We start from the raw sequence: 18,564 nt of genomic DNA, 5'->3' as shown, positions 1-18,564 counted from the left end.
ACACGCCAGGGCACACACACGCCTGCCACCCCGTCCGCAAGCTCGCTTGAGGTTCCCTCGGCCCCAGGTTCCCCAGCCGCGCTCACCCGCACGTGGGCGGACACCCGGCGACCCATCGGTTCGCCCACTCAGGTGCCCGGGCCACCCCCGCCACCGGCCCGTATGGAAGATCACGTGCCAGCCCTATCACACCTGCACAAGCATCCTGGCGCGCGCGCTCTCACGTGCCCCGGAGCTTGCACCCACTGACACTGTTCTTACACACTCAGGGCTCGGGTTCTGGGAACAGAAGCGAAGGAGGAATCTCGGAGTTCTCCCGGAGGGAGGAGTGTCCGAGGCCTGCGCTTGGGGGACCGGGGCTGCGCGAGGAGTGGGGAGGTGACCCAGGAGCCCTTCGGGGGAGTCGGGGTGCGGGGGGGGGGGGACTGGGAGAGTCCACAGGGTTCCCGAACACGACCGCACCCCCTCAGGCGGGGATTGCTCCACCAGCGGGGCGCGGGAGGGCGATCGAACACTGCCCTCCGGGCCCCCCAGGCAAGGGAGGGGGCCGGACTGCCGGGGGCCGGCGAGCCGCTCCGCCTCCTGGCGGCCAGGCAAGGGTTAAGCCGGCAAGCCGGGAGACGAGGGAGGAGCCAGCGAGCGCCGGGAGGAGGCGGTGGGAAGAGCAGCCTCGCCGTCCGCACTCTCGCTCGGCGAGCGGCCGGGGCGAGCGGACCGACCGACGGTCGGACGGACGGGCCCGCGCGCTGCCTGCACTCCCGGGGGCGCGGGCCCCGGACGTCGACGGCCAGCCCCAGCCTTCCACGCCCCGTCGGGGCCGATGGCTGCTCCCGAGGCTCGCAGCCCGGGGGGCGCGGGGTAGACCGCCGCGGCCCGGCCACGCCGCGCGGGGCCCTCCCGGAGCCCCGCGGGGTCCCCCGCCGTCCGTCCGGCGGGCTCGGGGAGCCCGTGGAGGCGCCCTCCCCCGAGCGTCGCGACAAGATGCTGCCCGGGCTCGGGAGCCTGCTGCCAGGTAGGGACCCCCGCGGGCGGAGGGAAGCCGGGCGCCCCGGCCCCCAGGGCGCGCGGGTGGGGGGCGGCCTGGGGGGTGGGGGGAGCACGCAGCCCCGGGCCCCGCCCCCGCCCCGGAGCCCGCCGGGCTGGGCGGGCGGCTCGTGAGCGAGGGGGGACCCGGGCCGGGGCGGGGAGGTGCTCCGGTCCCGCCATCCCGGCCCCACCTGCTCGGGGCGATGCTGAGGACTCCGGGCGGCCGGGCAGCGCCGACTCAGCAACTTCTGGCGCCCGGTGCCTCAGCGCTTTCCAGCCGCCGGGGGGACGGGGGTGAGAGCAGGGCGCTGTCTGGGAGGGTCGGGGCGCGGGGGGCGGGGGAGACCCCAACGGCCCTCCCCGGCAGGACAGCGGCGGGCGCTACAAAGGGCAGCGCTCCACGGACGGTGTGGCCGACCGGCCAGGGTGTGGGCTGGGGTGGGAAGGGGCTGGCAGCGAGGGGCAGCAAGGAGCAGCCAGAGATGGAGAGGGGTCCGCGGAGGGCGGCAGGGAGGAGGCGGAAGAAAGGTTAGACGGGGAAAGCTGGGAGGGAGGGGGACCCGGTGAGGACGGAGGGGGGGCGGCGAGAGGGGAGGGCGGGTCAGGGGCGAGGGGGCAGACCGCTAGGGCCCAGGCCGGCTCCTGGGGGTGCGAGGGACGGGAATGCGCTGAGGACTGCGATCTAGGGATGCGAGGGCGCGGGCAGTGAGCAGACAGCCCGCGAGCGGAGGAGGACCGGGTGGTGGACAGAGGTGCGGGGTCAGGGACCGTGAGCTCCAGGCTTGGGTCTGGGAAACCGGAGGGGAGAGGCGGTCGGAGTTCATCAGGACCGGGCCGAGGGCTGGGAAGGGCCGAAAGGAAGGCGGCAGAGGAACGGGAGAGAGAGACAAAGAGGCTTCTGGTGAGCACGTCCACGTGGGGAGCCCTCCATTTCCAAAGCGCCTGCCCATCACAGCGCTCCTCGCAGGGAGTGGCCGGCGGGCCAGCCCCCGCCCGGGCTCTGCGCTCCGGGCTGGGGGGAGAGGGGCAGCTGTGAGGGGGGTTCGGGGGGGATACCGGCGTGGGGTGGCAGCCTCCAGGGGTGGGCGCCCTGGCTGGCCGCACGCTGCCATTTATATCTCTGGGCTCCGCCGGCCGCCGTCGGAGGAGGAGGATTCTGCCGTCTCCGCCACCACGGTGGCTGCTTATTTCGGGGTGTTACATTCTGGCGGGGTGAGAAGCCGTTTGCGGCGGCTCTGAACCTCCGGCACCCGCGCCAGTGCCTCCCGGGCCCCTACGTCACGCCATCGCCTCCCACTTCCTCGGCCCCTACCCCCTCAGCATCTGCCCGGCAGGCCCCAGCCCTTCCCAGCCTTTTCTGGTGTCAGAACCCCAGGCCTGGACTCCTTTCCCAGGGAGCATTTTCCCTGGGGCCACTCTTCCCCGCCTTCTCCTCCAGTTTGTTCTCTCCCAGCGACTTCTGGACCAAAGGGTGACTCCTGGGCTGAGAACTTTGGGAGCCTTGATGCCCCAGGGCGATGGCCTGGCGTCCTTGACGATGAATGGATCATTTCTGGCTCTGGGCCCCTCTGCCTTCCGGGATCAATGCCATGTTCCGATCTCTCTCCGTTCCCTCCCCGGGTCAGTTCTGGCCTCATCTTCTGGACACAGGGCCTCTCTTCCCGCCTCCTGGATGGGCTGTCACCTCAAACAACCACAGCCTGGAGCCCAGGGAGCCAAAGTTGCAGAGAGCCGGGTCCTCCCTTCGCGTCGACCCTGAACAGGCAAACAGAACCGGCATCATTGCTGGCCCGGCCTTGTGCACCTGGGCGCAATTTCTATGCTCTCTTTCCCCCAAGCCCAGCAACTCTCACACGCAGGGGTGGCTTCTGTGGCTGACATGGGGTCTCCCAGAGAAAGATCAGAGAGTCCCTTTAGACAGGAACTCACGCCATCCAGGTTCTGCCTTGTACCAGCTGCATGACCCGAGGCAACTCATTTCACGTTTGAGAGCCTCCCTGTCCTCACTTGCAAATAGGGGCCCAGAATCTTGATCTCGCGGGGGCGATGCTGTGTTGATTCTGTGCACAAAGATGTGTCCGAATGCTGTGGCTGGCACACAGTAGGTGTTCAGTCACAGATGGTTTCTGCCCATCACTGCTCTACGCTCCCCTGCAACTCAAGCATCACCTACCTACTAACTTCAGGGAAAAATGAAACAGAGAAAAGATAGGGTGAGATGAGCAGAGAGGGTGAGGGGAGCTGCTGGAATGGGCTTTCCTTGGCCCAGATAGTGGCGAGGGGTCGGATGGAGCTTTGGAGAAAGGGGCTGATGGCAGACTGAGGTTTGGGTGAGGGCCTGGGCTGCTCTCTGATGGTGTGGCCACTGAGATAAGGGATCAGCCCCTGATGGCTGATGAGGTGTCCGCCGTTCCTGCTGTGAGACTCTGCACCTCTCACGGAGGTCCTCACCAGGGATTCACGATGGGGCTGGGAGTGGACCTGTGATCCTCGGAGGGAGAAGGCGGGGCCTGGGGGGGATGGAGTGCTGGTGGGGAGAGGCAGGGGGCGGGGAGGGGGTGATGAGGAGACCTGCAGGCAGGGGCTGCGGGGGGCTGCGGGGGGGCAGAGGAAGGAGGAAGGCAGCGTTCACCAGGCCCTGGGGGCAGAGAAGCCCAGAGCCCTCCAGCCTCCCCTGCGCCTGGCTTCCAGTGAGAGCCGCAGCCTGAATTATGGATGAGGCTCCTTGGGTTTCAGCTGCCTTGCATGGCGGCCGCCAGGGCCAGAAATGGCAACAGTCCCTGTTGGGGCAGCTGTCGCGGGGCCCCCAGCCCAGGGTCCTGCATCAGAGAGGCCGCAGGGAGGTGGGCCAGGATGATGGGGGCGACGGGGGCTGGCAGGGGGGCGGGGAAGTGTGGGCTAAAGGGACTGAGGGGGGCCCTGCTGACCCTGCCCCCCACCCCCCCCCAGGCTGGAGGAGACCCTGGTGCCCGCTCTGACTCTGGAGTACTCTGGAACCACCGGCCGTCTCTCCTGGGGTGTCTCTGTTTCCTCTGCCCCCTCCCCCAGTTCTCTGGGGGTCCTGGGGGAACAGTCGGCCTGGAGGCTGGGGAAAGAGCTCCTTAATCCTCGGGGATGGAGGGGTTCGGGGGTGGCGGCTTTCTGAACACACACGCTGCGAGGTGATAGATCAGCCGCAGGATTAAGGGCTCAGAGAGGGATTTGGCTTTCTCTGGTGTTGAGTCCTTGGGGAAGGGAGCTGGAGGGGTACCCCACCAGGAAGGGGGCGGCCCTGGCCGACCACAGGGACCCTCCGCTCCGGTGCTCGCGGGCTGCTCTGCTCTGTGACCTTGGCCGAGTCACTGGGCCTCTCGGAGCCATGGCAGGCAGGTCAGCAGAACCAGAACCTGAAACCGGATGAGCCTGGAGGGCTGCCCGGCTCTGAGCGCCGCTGTCTTGGGCCCCAAACTCAGCCCTCCTGAAACCTTCCCCCGGGCTCCCACCCCTGCCTGGTGGCACTGAGGGGCGAGAGACGCACCCCTGCAGCCCACGTGGCTCCCAGAAACCCGGGAGGAGAGAGTGATCGTGAAACGCCGCCCGGGGGAGGGGTGAGAAGGGCCAGCAGCGCGGAGGCGGTGTGAACGAATGGAACAGCGGCGGCTGTGTCACTGAGTATTACATCACACCCGGCCCACACACGCACGGGGCCCGGCACTCACATACTCGGGGGACCACGGGCACACGCCTGTACGCTCACAGGGGGGCCGGGCGCCGGGGACAACCGTGCCTTTGCGGTCCTCCAGGGAGGAGGTTCCTCCAAGCATCCTTGATGTTGGCGCCGCGCACGCGGTCTGTGTGCCGCCCCGGGCATGCGCTGTGTGCCACCCCGTGTGTGCGCTGTGTGTGCGCCGTGTGCGATCCCGAGTGTGCGTGCCGTGTGTGTTCCGTGTGCGTGCCATGTACCACCCCTCGTGTGTGCGTGCCATGTGCCACCCCGTGTGTGTGCCGTGTGCGATCTCGAGTGTGCATGCCGTGTGTTCCATGTGCGTGCCGTGTACCACCCCTCATGTGTGCGTGCCGTGTGTGCCGTGTGCCACCCCGTGTGCGTGCCGTGTACCACCCCTTGTGTGTGCGTGCTGTGTGGCACCCCGTGTTCATTCCGTGTGCGTGCCATGTGACACCCTGAGTGTGCGCTGTGTGCCACCTCGTGTGTGTGCGCCGTGTGCGATCCCGAGTGTGCACCGTGTGTGTTCCGTGTGCATTCCATGTGCGCACCGTGTGCCACCCCGGGCCCAGAAGTGCTCCGTGTACAGAGCACCTGGCTCACACATGCATTCACACCTCTGACACCAGGGGTCACCGGCAGGCAGGGACCCCCTCAGGCTCTCCCCACGACCCCAGGGCCCAAGATCTCAGGGCCTTGGGTCCAAGGGAGTGGGTCTTTAGGCTTCCTAGCTCTAGCACCCTGCCTGGAGCAGACGGTGCCCTTTCCCCGTGTGCCCAGAGAATGAGCACTTGGCTTTTGGGGACTGCAAAACCTGCCAGAAGAAAATCCCAAGAGTCATCGGGAAGCCAGGACCAAGGGTAGAGGTTAAGGTGGTTCCAGAACTTCTTCAGCTGCAGTGAGGGTCAGAAGGCCAGGGTCAGGATGGGAGAGGGGCCCACAGCCCCGCTGGCGCTCAGGGGTGTGGGGGTCTAGACGTGACTCTTTAGCCCCCAATCCCCTGGGCCTGCCTCTCCTTCTGAATCATAGCCAAGCTTCAAGAGTTACTTTGAAAAAAAAAATTTTACTTAAGTGACTTTGAAGAAGAGCCTGGGGTGTAAAAGGTGAGGTTCCTGGGCTGTCCCCCTCAGGGCGCTGATTCTGCCCAGGCAGGGCCCAGAAGCGGCATTCCTTCAGAACACCCCACTCGCATTCTCCTGCAGATGGCTGCTGGCCCCAGGGAGACACACCCTGCCCCTGGTCCCTGAGAGCCCTTCCAGGGTGGAGAGGGGAGGGAGGAGGCCCCCGGTCACCAGGGGGCCTTAGACTCACAGAGGGTCTCAGTTTAGTGCCAGCTGTTCACCATGGGGTCAGTTTTTCTTCCCAGGTGACACTGGCAGTGATGTCTGGAGACCTTCTGGTTCTCATAAGAGGGGAGGAGTGTTACACATCCAATGCGGAGAGGACAGGGATGCTGCTAAAGCCCCATATAGCCACCATCCCCAGCCTTTTTGGCACCAGGGACAGGTTTCGTGGGAGACGGTTTTTAGACGGACCAGGCGAGGGGGTGGTCCGGGGATGACTCAAGCACGTTAGGTTTGTCGTGCGCTTTATTTCTGTTATTGTTACATCAGCTCCACCTCAGATCATCAGGCATTAGGTCCCGGGGCGGGGAACCCATGCTGTATAGAACGTCATATAGGACCGCCCCCCACCCCCGGACCACAAAGCAGCGTGGTCAACACTTAAGAGTCATCGTCAGACCCACCACACTGAAAACCAGAATGGAAGTAGAGGGTCGCTCATCAAACAACTTTCAACCCATCAGAGTGCCCTCTGGGCATTTATTTTAATGTACCAGGAGGCTCCAAAAGCGGAAGTAGCCCAGAATCCGGGCCCCTCCAACCTAGAGGGCAAGGCTCTCGGCCTAGGTCTCCTAGGGGTAGGTGGGCGGGCTCTGCTAACGCCTCCGGCAACGCGTCTGCCCGCAGGTCCCGCGGCCTGCGTCCTGCTGCTGCTCCTGGCCGCAGCGCCCGTCGCCGCCCGCTGCCCCATGCTCTGCACCTGCTACCCGGCGCCGCCCACCGTCAGCTGCCAGGCCAACAACTTCTCGGCGGTGCCGCGGGCCCTGCCGCCCGGCACGCAGCGCCTCTTCCTGCAGAACAACCTCATCACCGCGCTGCGGCCCGGCTCCTTTGGGCCCAGCCTGCTCACCCTGTGGCTCTTCTCCAACAACCTCTCGGCCATCTACCCGGGCACCTTCCGCCACCTGCAGGCGCTCGAGGAGCTGGACCTGGGCGACAACCGGCACCTGCGCTCGCTGGAGCCCGACACCTTCCAGGGCCTGGAGCGGCTGCAGTCGCTGCACCTCTATCGCTGCCAGCTCAGCAGCCTGCCCGGCACCATCTTCCGCGGCCTGGTCAGCCTGCAGTACCTCTACCTCCAGGAGAACAGCCTGCTCCACCTACAGGTGAGAGCCCGGCTCTGCGGTCGCGGACGTGGGGGTCCTCCCGCCTCGCCTCTCTCCCCGGGACCCTTCCTGCCTCGCGCCCAGCGCCTCCGTGCCGCCGCATCTCCCTGTCTCCGCCCCCGCCTCCGTGTCCCGGCCCCTCCCTCCCCCCGTGTCTCGGCCCCTCCCCCCATGTCCGACCCCTCCCCCCGTGTCCCGGCCCCTCCCCCCGTGTCCCGGCCCCTCCCCCCGTGTCTCACCCCTCCCCCCGTGTCCCGGCCCCTCCCCCCGTGTCTCACCCCCTCCCCCCGTGTCCCACCCCCTCCCCCCGTGTCCCGGCCCCTCCCCCCGTGTCTCACCCCCTCCCCCCGTGTCTCACCCCCTCCCCCCGTGTCCCGGCCCCTCCCCCCGTGTCTCACCCCCTCCCCCCGTGTCTCACCCCCTCCCCCCGTGTCCCGGCCCCTCCCCCCGTGTCTCACCCCTCCCCCCGTGTCTCACCCCTCCCCCCGTGTCTCACCCCCTCCCCCCGTGTCTCACCCCCTCCCCCCGTCTCCCGGCCCCTCCCTCCATTTCTCAGCATCTCCCTCCCTCCTGAAGGCTTCTGCTCGTCCCACTTGGTCCGGGGCCTTCCTTTGCCCCTTCCGTCTCTCTCCGCGCCCCCACTGCCCCGTCTGACTCCTCTGTCTGTCTGTCTGTCTGTGCCTCGCGGCCCCTCTCCTCTCGCTCACGGACTCGCCGCCCCCGTCTGTCTGCCTCTGCCTCCTGTCTGTCTCCTTCACGCGCCCACTCCACACACACCCCCCACGTCTGTCTGGGTGGAGGTGTGTGTCTCTTCCCGCGATCTCTCCTCTCCCCCTTGCCTCCGGGGGACTCTGCCTTTTCGCGGGCAGTGCAGCCCGAGGGGCACCGTGGTGGCTTTCCTCGCCCACCAGCACGCCCTCCCACGTCACGGGCAGGGGGGCGCGGAGGGCGGAGCCGCTGCAGCTGCCACCCCAGAGGAGGCTCCCGCTCACTGGGTGCGGATACCAGGGGAACCCTACCCTGCCTAGATCCCATCCCCCCAAACCTACTGTCTCAGCGCAAGGGGAGAAGGAGGCAAGAGAGGGTAATGAGCTGTGAAGTAGCTGGGAAATGGATGCTCAGAAAGACGGAAGGAATAACAGTAATGGTTATTTATTGTTATTATTATTGATCTAAATATTGTTCACTGTTCTTATGCTGACTGTCTGACAGTCAAGTCCTCCCACCGTTTCCCCAGGAAGCAATAACAGACCCTCCAAACCATCCGAGGAGAAAATCCTCCCTTTCGGTTTCAGGCCTCTGGATTTCCAACTGTGAACCTCTCCCCCCACCCACCTGGATGGCCCTTCTCCCTCCCCACCCCCGGCTGGGGCCTGACTGCTCAGCCTGTGGGCATCTGATGCTGATAATGACAGTAACGCTAGCACTAATAATCCAACATTTATTGAACACCCAGTAAGTGCCTGGTGGTGAAAAAAGGGCAGTGAACAAAACACAGCAAACTCCTGCCTTTGTGCAGAGCATCCTAGGGGCAGGGAGAGACAGGAAGTAAAATAGATAGTATGTTGGCAAAATATGTTGTGTTTTATTCTTACTATATGTACTGTGCTGAGTTGCTCAGTCCAGTCTGACTCTTTGTGACCTCATGCACTGTAGCCCGCCAGGCTCCTCTGTCCACAGGGATTCTCCAGGCAAGAAGACTGGAGTGGGTTGCCATGCCCTCCTCCAGGGAATCTTCCCAACCCAGGGATGGAACCCAGGTCTCCCACACTGCAAGCATATTTATTGCATAAATAATGATAGTAATAGCCCACGAGCCCTCAGCCTAGTGGCTCAGCTGCAAAGAAAGCAGCTGCCATTGCAGGAGACTTGGGTTCAACCCCTGGGTGGGAGGATCCCCTGGAAAAGGAAATGTATTCTTGCCTGGGAGATCCCGTGGACAGAGGAGCCTGGCAGGCTACGGTCCATGGGGTCATGAAGAGTTGGATAGGACTTGGTGACTAAACAACAAGCCATTAGCAGGCACACGAAGTGTGGGGTGCTGTGCTGAGGACTTTACAGGTATCAGCTCTGTCATTTACAAGTGTGTGACGTTTATGACCTCCCTGAGCCTCAGTTTTCCCATCTGTAAAATTGGAGTAGTCATAGCATCCATCTCCTAGGGATTTGAAAAGCGTTAAGTGCATGAATAATTTGTAAAGCACTTGAGATGGTGCTTGGCATACGGTAAGCATGCTATAAATGCTTGTTAAGATACTATTTTAGAAAGAGAAACCCGCCTCATTGAATGCTGGTCTTGGTGAAATGGCTCATCTTGGGCCCTATCCTGAAGATATGGGTCAACTTCAAGGATTCTGCTGAGACCACGGGTGGATGCCAGAACACTCCTTTTTTTTTCCTTCCTAACTTGGCAGCTCTTGGTTTCCAAAGTGTGCTCAGTCACCTCATCTCATTTCTGCAGCCCTGTTGGGGGACTGCTCACACTTCCTTAAGATGAGGAAGCTGAGACCAAGGGTCCCAAAGACTTTGTCCCAAATACTGGTAAACACTGTGCTTGTGCTTGGGGACCGACATGTTCTCAGCATCACAGGCCTCACAGCAAGCGGGGAGCGGGGACATAGAATGAAGCTTCTGAGGCTGCACCACCAGAAAGACCCGGTGGCAGCTGAACCCTCGTGATCTGATGACATTTCAGGCCATTTTCATCACTCAGAATGCTCCACGTGGGTCCGACCAGGTGCGGGGTGGGGGGTGGCACTCAGAAGAACAGCAGAGTGGGCTCATTTCTGAAAGCACCTGCTTTAGAAACTGCCAGACCAGAATTTAAATCCTGGCTCATGTGTGACTTTGGACAAATTACTCAACCTGTCTTCACGTCCATGTCCATTTCCTCTCTGGCAATCATGGTAGTACTTAACCATATCAATACTGATCTAAGAAGTTTTGTAAGGATTAAAATGTAGGGAATTCCTTAGCAGTCTAGTGCTTAAGACTTCGCGCTACCCTTCAAGGCCACAGGCTCCATCCCTGGTGGGGTATTAAGATCCCGCATGACGTGCTGCAGCCAATAAATAAGAGAAAATAAAATTTAGCACAGGGCCGCATCGATGTATGGGCACTATCATTATTATTGTTGTTAATTATTACTACTATGGCACCCCACTCCAGTACTCTTGCCTGGAAATTCCCATGGACAGAGGAGCCTGATAGGCTGCAGTCCATGGGGTCCCTGAAGAGTCAGACATGATTGAGTGACTTCACTTTCACTTTTCACTTTTATGCATTGGAGAAGGAAATGGCAACCCACTCCAGTGTTCTTGCCTGGAGAATTCCAGGGATGGGGTCGCACAGAGTCGGACACGACTGAAGTGACTTAGCAGTAGCAGTGTGAGAACCACTATTACTGAGACCCTGACCTCCTCATCAACATGTATCAGTTATGCCGTGCAGGCTTTTTAAATGATCAAATCTTTTAATGATTAATTTTTTTTAATGATTAAAAAAGAGCTGGGTGTCTCTACCATCCAGTTGCACTCCAGTAGGTTAGGGAATCTAGGGTCAGCAGACCTGAGTTTGAATCCTCACTCTGTTATTTTGACTTGATTTCGCCAAGTTGCTGCCCCCCACTCTGAACCTCAGTTTTCCCATCTTTAAGATGGGAATAGTGAAAAGAATACCTTCCATCAACAGCTGTAACAAGTCGATGAATCCGTATTTGTAAAGTCCGGTGCTGAATCAGTTTGGTTTAGAAATGCCAGTTGGCAGTTTAGAAACTGCCAGACCAGAATGTAAATCCTGGCTCACGTGTGCCATCACAAATGGCAGCCGGGTCAGGAGCGACCTGGGCAGAGGCACCTTGAGGGGTGCAGGGCTCTTCTGAAACGGGGCGGGCCGGTTCTGTACGCCCCCGGCATGAAGGAAACACCTGGCCCCTCACACTCGGGGAGGAGGCGGCCTCTGCCTGTGAACAGCAGGAGAAGCTAGCCGGGAGAAGCCACAGGCAGGTGGGGCGCACGCGCGGGGTCAGGTGCCCAGGGCGCAGGCGTGCCTCGCGACGGCGCGGGCTTCCCGGGAGGGGCGCTCCGGTGGAGGGAAGAGGACAGCAGCGTCTCAGCAGGGCGGTGGAGGTGGAACCGGGGTGGGGGGCTCGCCCGCGGCAGGCGCTTGCCGCACGGATACTCACGGAGCACACGCCAGGCTGTGTCCTGGGTTCAGACGTGAACAAGGACAGGGTCCCTGCTCTCCCGCAGCACCGCTCCGACTGGAGCCGAACTGGGTGATAGAGACACCGACCCTTTTTTGAATCATTAGGGCAGCCTGCGTGGCACAAAACAGCAGTCTTTCCATGAGGCAGATCAGATTTGCCCTGTGGCTTCGGGCAAGTTACTTAACCGCTCTGGGCCTCAACGGACCCATCTGTGAAATGGGGACAATGACCTAAACCCCAGGAGTCTGTTGTGAGGATTAAAGAGTGTGCTGCCTGAAAAGGGCTCCACATGCCCAGTCCAGTGAATTGAAGTGAAAGGCGCTCAGTCAGTCCGATTCTTTGTGATTCCATGAACTATACAGTCCGTGGAATTCAGGCCAGAATACTGGAGTGACTAGTCTATTCCTTCTCCAGGGGGTCTTCCCAAACAAGGGATCGAACTGGGGTCTCCTGCATTGCAGGCAAACTCCTTACCCGCTGAGCCATCAGGGAAACCCTGTCCAGAGTAAGCATCGTTTCCCCCATTCAACAGCTAAGGACACCGAGGCTCGGAAAAGTTCAGGCATCCCGTCCAAGGTCGCTCAACTCATGAGCAACACAGCCTAGAGTCACCCCAGGTCTGTCTCCGTCCAGAGTGCAGCTGTTCCGAGGCCTGGCTCCAGGGTTCACGTCTGCACTCCACTCCCTATTGGCTGTTGCACCCTAGGCCAGTCGCTTACTGTCTCCAACCCTCCCTCCCCTAATCTCTGAAAGGGGGAGGATAATATTTTCTGCCTCAGAGGGCTGTGAGGATCCGGTTACTACATGGGATCTGTGTAGCACAGAGCCTGGCACACGGTAAGCGCTCGGTTACTCAGCTGCTGACGCAAATGATGGTGATGATAACCCGGCGTAGATGGGTGAGGCCGGCCGTGGGGGTGCCTGGCACAGAGGAGACACTCAGCGCAGCTTTGTTGAATGAACGAGGTACATTCCAGGACTCTTGCTCATTAATATCAGATGAGGATGGATCTTAATGATCAATGACCTCAAGTCCCCTGTTTCACCAATGGGGGTTAAAAAAAAAAAAAACTGAGGCTCAGAGAGGTGCCTGCAGCTGCCCAAGGTCACACAGCCCAGCAGCTGATTGGAGGCTGGACAGGGAGAGGCAAGGTGAAGAACAGGATGCTGACCAGGGAAGGGGGCAGGGATGCTGCGTTGAGATTCCAAATGGATGCAGAGAGCTGTGAACCGGCTGGGGGGGGAGGTGAGGGAAATGTGGTTTTTCCGAAATGGAAGAGGATGACTTTAGCAGATGCTCTCTGCCCAGAGGGAGGGGGTGAGAGGGAGGGTGGTGGGGGAGGGCGAGGGCTGTGAAAGTCAAGAGCTTATTAATGCACAGAGAACCGTTTTCACAGCGGGGAGGGGAAGGGCTGCATCTGAGAGCTGGGATTTGGCAACAGCTTGGATTGGGGGGGGGGTATGGATCCCCCCCCCCAGGCTGGGTCTCAGAAAGGGCAGGGGCAGGACTTTGGGGGGGAAAGACAAAAAGACCGGCTTCAGGAAATTCTGTAACGGAATTCTGGGGCTGCGGGTCAAGGGTGCCTGAGTTCCCTGGGGTCTCTGAACTTGGGTCGCCCCTTCTCGACCTCCGGAAGCTCCCGAAATGCCCATCACCTCCGCGCCCTCTGTACCCCTCCCTCCCATCTCTGGGTGCATCTTACTCTTGCTGACGCTCCACTAAAAAGAGAAATGCTCATTAGGTGTTTGAGTGGAAGGCATGCAGCCCCCTCCCTGGGTGAGCCGAGAAGAGAAGGACAAGGACGCCAGGCCCCGCTGGACTAGGCTCGAGGCCCCTGGAGGGACACCTGAGCGGAGCGGAGCGGGGCGGGGGGCGGGGCGGCGGCCGGGAGCCTCGAGGTGGAGGGGGGCGGATCTCGATGCGGCCGGGAGGAGGGTTCTTGGCAGCCGCGGTTCCTGTAGCGGAGAGGGCGGAAGCCAGATGGGAGGGGGCGAGACGCCGCGGGGAGCACAGGAAGGTGGAGGCGATGGGGGGGGGTGGGGGTGGGTTGGGAGTCAGCGCCCGCCCCCCGCCCGAGAGCCTGAGACCTGGCGGGGGGCGGGGGGCGGGGTAGCTGGGGGGTCATCTCAGTGGGAGAGCCACTGCCAGGAGCCCGGCATCCAGGGGGAGCTGGCTTGAGGGTGGAGGAGGCTCCTGTCCACCACAGCCAGACCCCTTGGGTCTGCGGACAACAGTGATGTCTTCCGCAAGAGGGGGCGAACCTCCGGACTGGGGCTCTGGTCCCCTCTCTGGCAAGCCCTTCATCTGTCTGGGTCTCAGAGCTCTCCTCTGTCAAAAAAAAAAAAAAAAAAAAAGTAGCTTGCGCTGGTGCACCCAGAAGCCGTCATTCCCTAACCAGGTTGCCCATCACCAGCACCTCGGTGAACTGGCTAAAATATAGAGCCCGGCCCCCTGCTAGCTCCCCTCCGTGGAGCATACCCACCCCTCCCCTCCCGGAACCACAGTTCAGGGCCCTTCCAGCACTGATACGATCCCATTCAGAGACGCCCCAGCCTTGGGCAGGGGGCACAGACTCTCTGTCCCTGTAGGGTGGAGCTGGCATGGTCCCCTTAATGTCCCAGCCTAGTAGCAGAACCTTCTGGCTCCAGGAAAGTCCTCTGTTAAAGGACGGGATGGAACCTAATTCTAACTAAGACCCTATCGTCATAATGTTCTTGTTTAGTAAAGTCACGTCCAACTCTTCTATGACCCCATGGACTGTAACCCACCAGGCCGGGGTTCTCCAGGCAAGAATACCGGAGTGGGCTGCCATTTCCTTCTCCAGGGGATCTTCCTGACCCAGGGATCCAACCCTTGCCTTCTGCGTTGGCAGGTGGATTCTTTATCACTGACCACCCAGGAAGCCCCCACTGTCATAATAACCATCCATTATTGATGGTGGTCTGTGTGCCGACTGGGTACCACATGGTTACCGGATCTCATCTAACCCCCCCAGTCTGCTGAGAGAGTTGTTCTCTTGAGTTACACACACTGAGGAAGCAGACTAAATAACTTGCTGAAAGTAATGCAGCTGCAAAGAGGGCAAAGCTGTGTTTGAACCCGGACTTCACCCGTCTCATCTGCACGTGGATTGTCTTCTTTAAGGCTCAGAACAAACCCAGGAGGAGGTACACTCACCCCCATTTTACGGATGAGGAGACAGATTGCTGGCCAAGTTCACAATAATGGCTAACTCAGGCAATGCCCGCCCCATGTATTAACACCTGTCGTTTCATTTAACCTCACATCTTACAGATGAAGTAAGTCACAGGGGTACCGAATGACTTGCTCAAGGGTCAGTTAGCAGTAGGGCCAGGATTTGGAATCAGAACGTCTGTAAGATGTGCAGATGAAATGAAGCAAGGCAAATGCTCAACCAAATCGGAAGTTCCAAGTGTGGCCCTCCCAGCTGCAGCGTCTGCGTCACCTGGGAACTCGTGAAGACATGCTGCAACTCAGCGCTCCCTGCCCCCCCACCCCTCCCCGACCCCAGACCTGCTGAATCGGAAACTCGAGGGGGGGGGGGCAGGGCTCAGGGCTCAGCAGGGGATTCTGATGCACCCCAAAGTTTTAAGAACGACATTGCTTTCCCCGCACAAGTAGGTCAGAGGAGGCAGGTTCGAACCCAGGACTCTAGAAGGCGGGCCCCTTACTGGTCTGCCACGCTACTCCCCGCGCTTCCCTAGCGCCCTCCGAGGCCATCTCAAGGGCACTCACCCGTCTTCTCCCCCCCCACGCCTGCCCAGGATGACCTGTTCGCGGACCTGGCCAACCTGAGCCACCTCTTCTTGCATGGGAACCGCCTGCGGCTGCTCACGGAGCACGTGTTCCGCGGCCTGGGCAGCTTGGACCGGCTGCTGCTGCATGGGAACCGGCTGCAGGGCGTGCACCGCGCAGCCTTCCGCGGCCTCGGCCGCCTCACCATCCTCTACCTGTTCAACAACAGCCTGGCCTCGCTGCCCGGCGAGGCGCTGGCTGACCTGCCGGCGCTCGAGTTCCTGCGACTCAACGCCAACCCTTGGGCGTGCGACTGCCGCGCGCGGCCGCTCTGGGCCTGGTTCCAGCGGGCGCGCGTGTCCAGCTCCGACGTGACGTGCGCCTCGCCGCCCGAGCGCCGGGGCCGCGACCTGCGCGCGCTCCGCGAGGCCGACTTCCAGGCCTGCCCGCCCGCCGCGCCCACGCGGCCCGGGGGCCGCGCGCGCGCCAACAGCTCCTCCAATCATCTGTACGGGGTGGCCGAGGCCGGGGCGCCGCCGGCCGACCCCTCCACCCTCTACCGCGACCTGCCCGCCGAGGACGCGCGGGGGCGCCCGGGCGGCGACGCGCCCACCGAGGACGACTACTGGGGCGGCTACGGCGGCGAGGACCGGCGGGGCGAGCAGACGTGCCCCGGCGCCGCCTGCCAGGCGCCCGCGGACTCCCGCGGCCCCGCGCGCGCGCCCGGGCTCGCCGCCCCGCTGCTTTGCCTGTTGACCCTGGCGCCCCACCACCTCTGACCGCGGTGCTGAGATTGAAGCGGCCGGCGTCTCCCGGCCCCCGACCCCCGCCCCTCGCCCTCCGTCCTCAGTGCCCACTGCGGGCTGGCGGCCTGCCTTCTTCTCCTCCCAGCGCCTCGCATCCCCAGCGACCCGGCCACCTCCCGGGCCGCCGGCTGATGGCAGCCCCCGGAGCGCACGTCTGGTGGCCCAGCCACCCGAAGCCATGGCCGGGATCTTCTCCCCACCTCCGGCCGTCAACCCGTGCCCATCCCAAGGCTGAGTGGACACCCCGGGCCGCCGCGGATCCCGTCCCCCAGCACCCACGGTGAACTCGAGAGGGGCTTTGTCTGCGGAGCAGTGCCCACCAGCAGAGCCCTCGTATGCTCCAGGAAGGGCGCCGCTCTTGGGAGCCCTTTGGAGGGACCCCAGGCCAGCCCCAGGCCTCTGCTTATCCTCACCCCCCGCCTCAACTTCCTGACACTGGAGAAATACTTTTCTCCTAAGTCTACTCTGGACACTTTTGAGGGTGCCTGGAGAGAACGGTTCCTCTCCACCATGGCCCCTGTGTGGTGAAGATCAACAGACATTGTTTGGGGGGGAAAAAAGTTTATTAAAAAATTCTATTATTTTATCTCCTGTAAAGTTTATTGGCTCAGGATCTCAAAAGTGGGAGAAGGGCTTAGAACCATCACGCTTTCAGGGGCCGGGAGAGTTAGAAAGCAATCGGGAGCCATTCCACAGCATCCAAGTGCTTCCTGCTCTTGCCCCAACCAGAAGAAAATGAAGGCAGAGGAGGAAGGGGGTGACCCTGGGGTCCTGGGCAGGTCAGGTGAAATCCGAAAGCCAGGAGGGTGCTGATCCCACCTCGCCTCCTCATTGTCCAAGGGAAGCAGCTGCAGCCCACCCGAGTTGTCAGTGCGGGAGGAGCCAGGCCTGGGGAAGGCCTCCAGCCTGGCTCATGGTTCTCTCCCAGGTCCTGTTCCTTCAGGAAGGAAAAAGCAGCATCTCTCACTTCCCCCTGCAAGGAGGAGTAATAACATGGGCGGCCCAAACATGGCTTTATGTAAACCTGAAAAAGACACCTCTTCCTTAGGGCACCACAGCTTCAAACTGCAACAAACACTTTAGCGAACAGCATAAGGCTGGAGTTCAGCTCACACTCAGCTCTTGTGCAGTGTACAACCTGCACAGCTGTACACAGCAACCCTGTGGCCCAATGGGCCCTTACCCTTGGCTCCTGTGAGGCAGAAGACGTTAGGGAGGAATCGGGTCAGAGAAGCAGTTCTCCAAGCGGGTTAGTGGAGAAGCCGAGAGATTTTTGGTGATCAGAGGGATGAGAATCCCAAGCTGGGGTGTCTTGCTCGCTTGAGGTATAATGAGAAGCTTCATCTTTCCAGTGTGTGGAGGAGAGGCTAGGGAAAGGGGAGAGCCTTGGCTGAGGACTTGGGTGAGTCTCGTCTGCCAGAAGCAATTGGGGGAGACTTGGATGGTTCAAACTTAGGGTTAAGAATGTAACTGGGGAGCTGGGGATGGAAAGAGGACATCACAGTGCCAGGGCTCAAGGATGCTGAGGGTCTGTGGCCTTGGCCAGGAGTGTCAGAAGGATGGTGGAGAGAGGAGGATGAGATGGGAAAGAGTTAACATCTAAGGCCTGAAGCAAGTGGACTTTGGATAAAGGTGTGAGGTTGGGGTGCAGTGAATAGTGCTGAGTCTGGGGTCTCACAGGGGCGCGTGTCACCCTACCTTTGAGGAGGCTGATGAGTGGGCTTAGGGGGCCAGCCCTCAAGAACTCTGAAGGAGGAGGGACCGCCAGAGCCTGGGCAGGGAGGGGGTGAGGGGAGGATGCTGGTAAATCAGAAGCAGGCGGTCCAGGTCACAGAACTATCGTCGTGAAATATTCATGGGCCTTTGGTCCAGATGCTATTTCAGAACGGTGAAAGCGAGGGGGGGTGTGTGAGCCTCAGGAGGAAGCCGACAGCAAGGCCACTTTCCCCCACCTCCGCCCCCACCCGCCCAGACAGACCCACGGACGCCCATCACGTGCACACCCACGCTCACATGCTCCCTCACGCACACTCGCACCAAAGCGGAGCAAGAGAGAGCACGTGCAGGCACGCCAACACCCACGGGCCCCACAAACAGGCAGATGCACCCCAAATACCGACTGGCGTGCACAGCTGCTCCCCTGACTCCCCGCACAGAGACCGCCCTGAGATCTCACACGCCCAGACCCCAGACAACCCAGACGGATAAGCCTGAGCCTCACACCCTGAGACAGGAGGGCCTTGCAGGCCATCCAGTCCAACCCCCCGGGACAGAGAGGGGAGGGGGTTTGTGCAAGACGGCCCAGCCCGAGGGGAACCTCCTGGACCCCCTCCCCGCGGGCCCGCGCCCAGCCTGTGGCCCCTGCGTTCTGTGGTCTCCGGCTGCCGGTCACCAGTGGCAGTGGCAGTGAGTTTCTTCCTTGAATCTCCCAACGGCTCACCCACCCGGCCCCCACCCCGCCCAGCCCTTCCTTCCCGTCCCCTCCCCGGCTGCATCTCCTCATTACCTCATGCCTAGAACGTGGAAGGAAATAGCAGTAACCTCCTCTCCCGTTTTCCTGCATTCGCTCTCACTGCCTCCCACTCCGCTGGCCCGTGTTGCCCAGATCCATCAGAC

General features: G+C 61.6%; 1 protein-coding gene across 1 annotated transcript; it reads left to right on the top strand.

Moving 5' to 3' along the window:
• The first annotated feature begins 736 nt into the window (after nucleotides 1-736).
• Nucleotides 737-16,494, top strand: RTN4RL2 (reticulon 4 receptor like 2). Its single transcript, XM_065944623.1, has 3 exons — nucleotides 737-1,012; nucleotides 6,700-7,178; nucleotides 15,172-16,494. Exons 1-3 carry the CDS (start codon nucleotides 982-984, stop codon nucleotides 15,919-15,921), a joined length of 1,260 nt encoding a protein of 419 aa, XP_065800695.1. The 5' UTR covers nucleotides 737-981; the 3' UTR covers nucleotides 15,922-16,494.
• Nucleotides 16,495-18,564: the final 2,070 nt, after the last annotated feature.

Source organism: Muntiacus reevesi, chromosome 9, assembly GCF_963930625.1.
Source record: "Muntiacus reevesi chromosome 9, mMunRee1.1, whole genome shotgun sequence".
In the NCBI taxonomy this organism is placed as follows: Eukaryota; Metazoa; Chordata; class Mammalia; order Artiodactyla; family Cervidae; genus Muntiacus; species Muntiacus reevesi.
This window is presented reverse-complemented; position numbering and strand designations above follow the sequence as displayed.

Bases quoted from the DNA above. Each gene is read 5' to 3' on its own strand.
- RTN4RL2 (XM_065944623.1), top strand. From the start codon at position 982: ATGCTGCCCGGGCTCGGGAGCCTGCTGCCAG. The intron at 1,013-6,699 runs GTAGGGACCCCC...GTCTGCCCGCAG, and splicing joins GCTCGGGAGCCTGCTGCCAG to GTCCCGCGGCCTGCGTCCTG. The intron at 7,179-15,171 runs GTGAGAGCCCGG...ACGCCTGCCCAG, and splicing joins ACAGCCTGCTCCACCTACAG to GATGACCTGTTCGCGGACCT.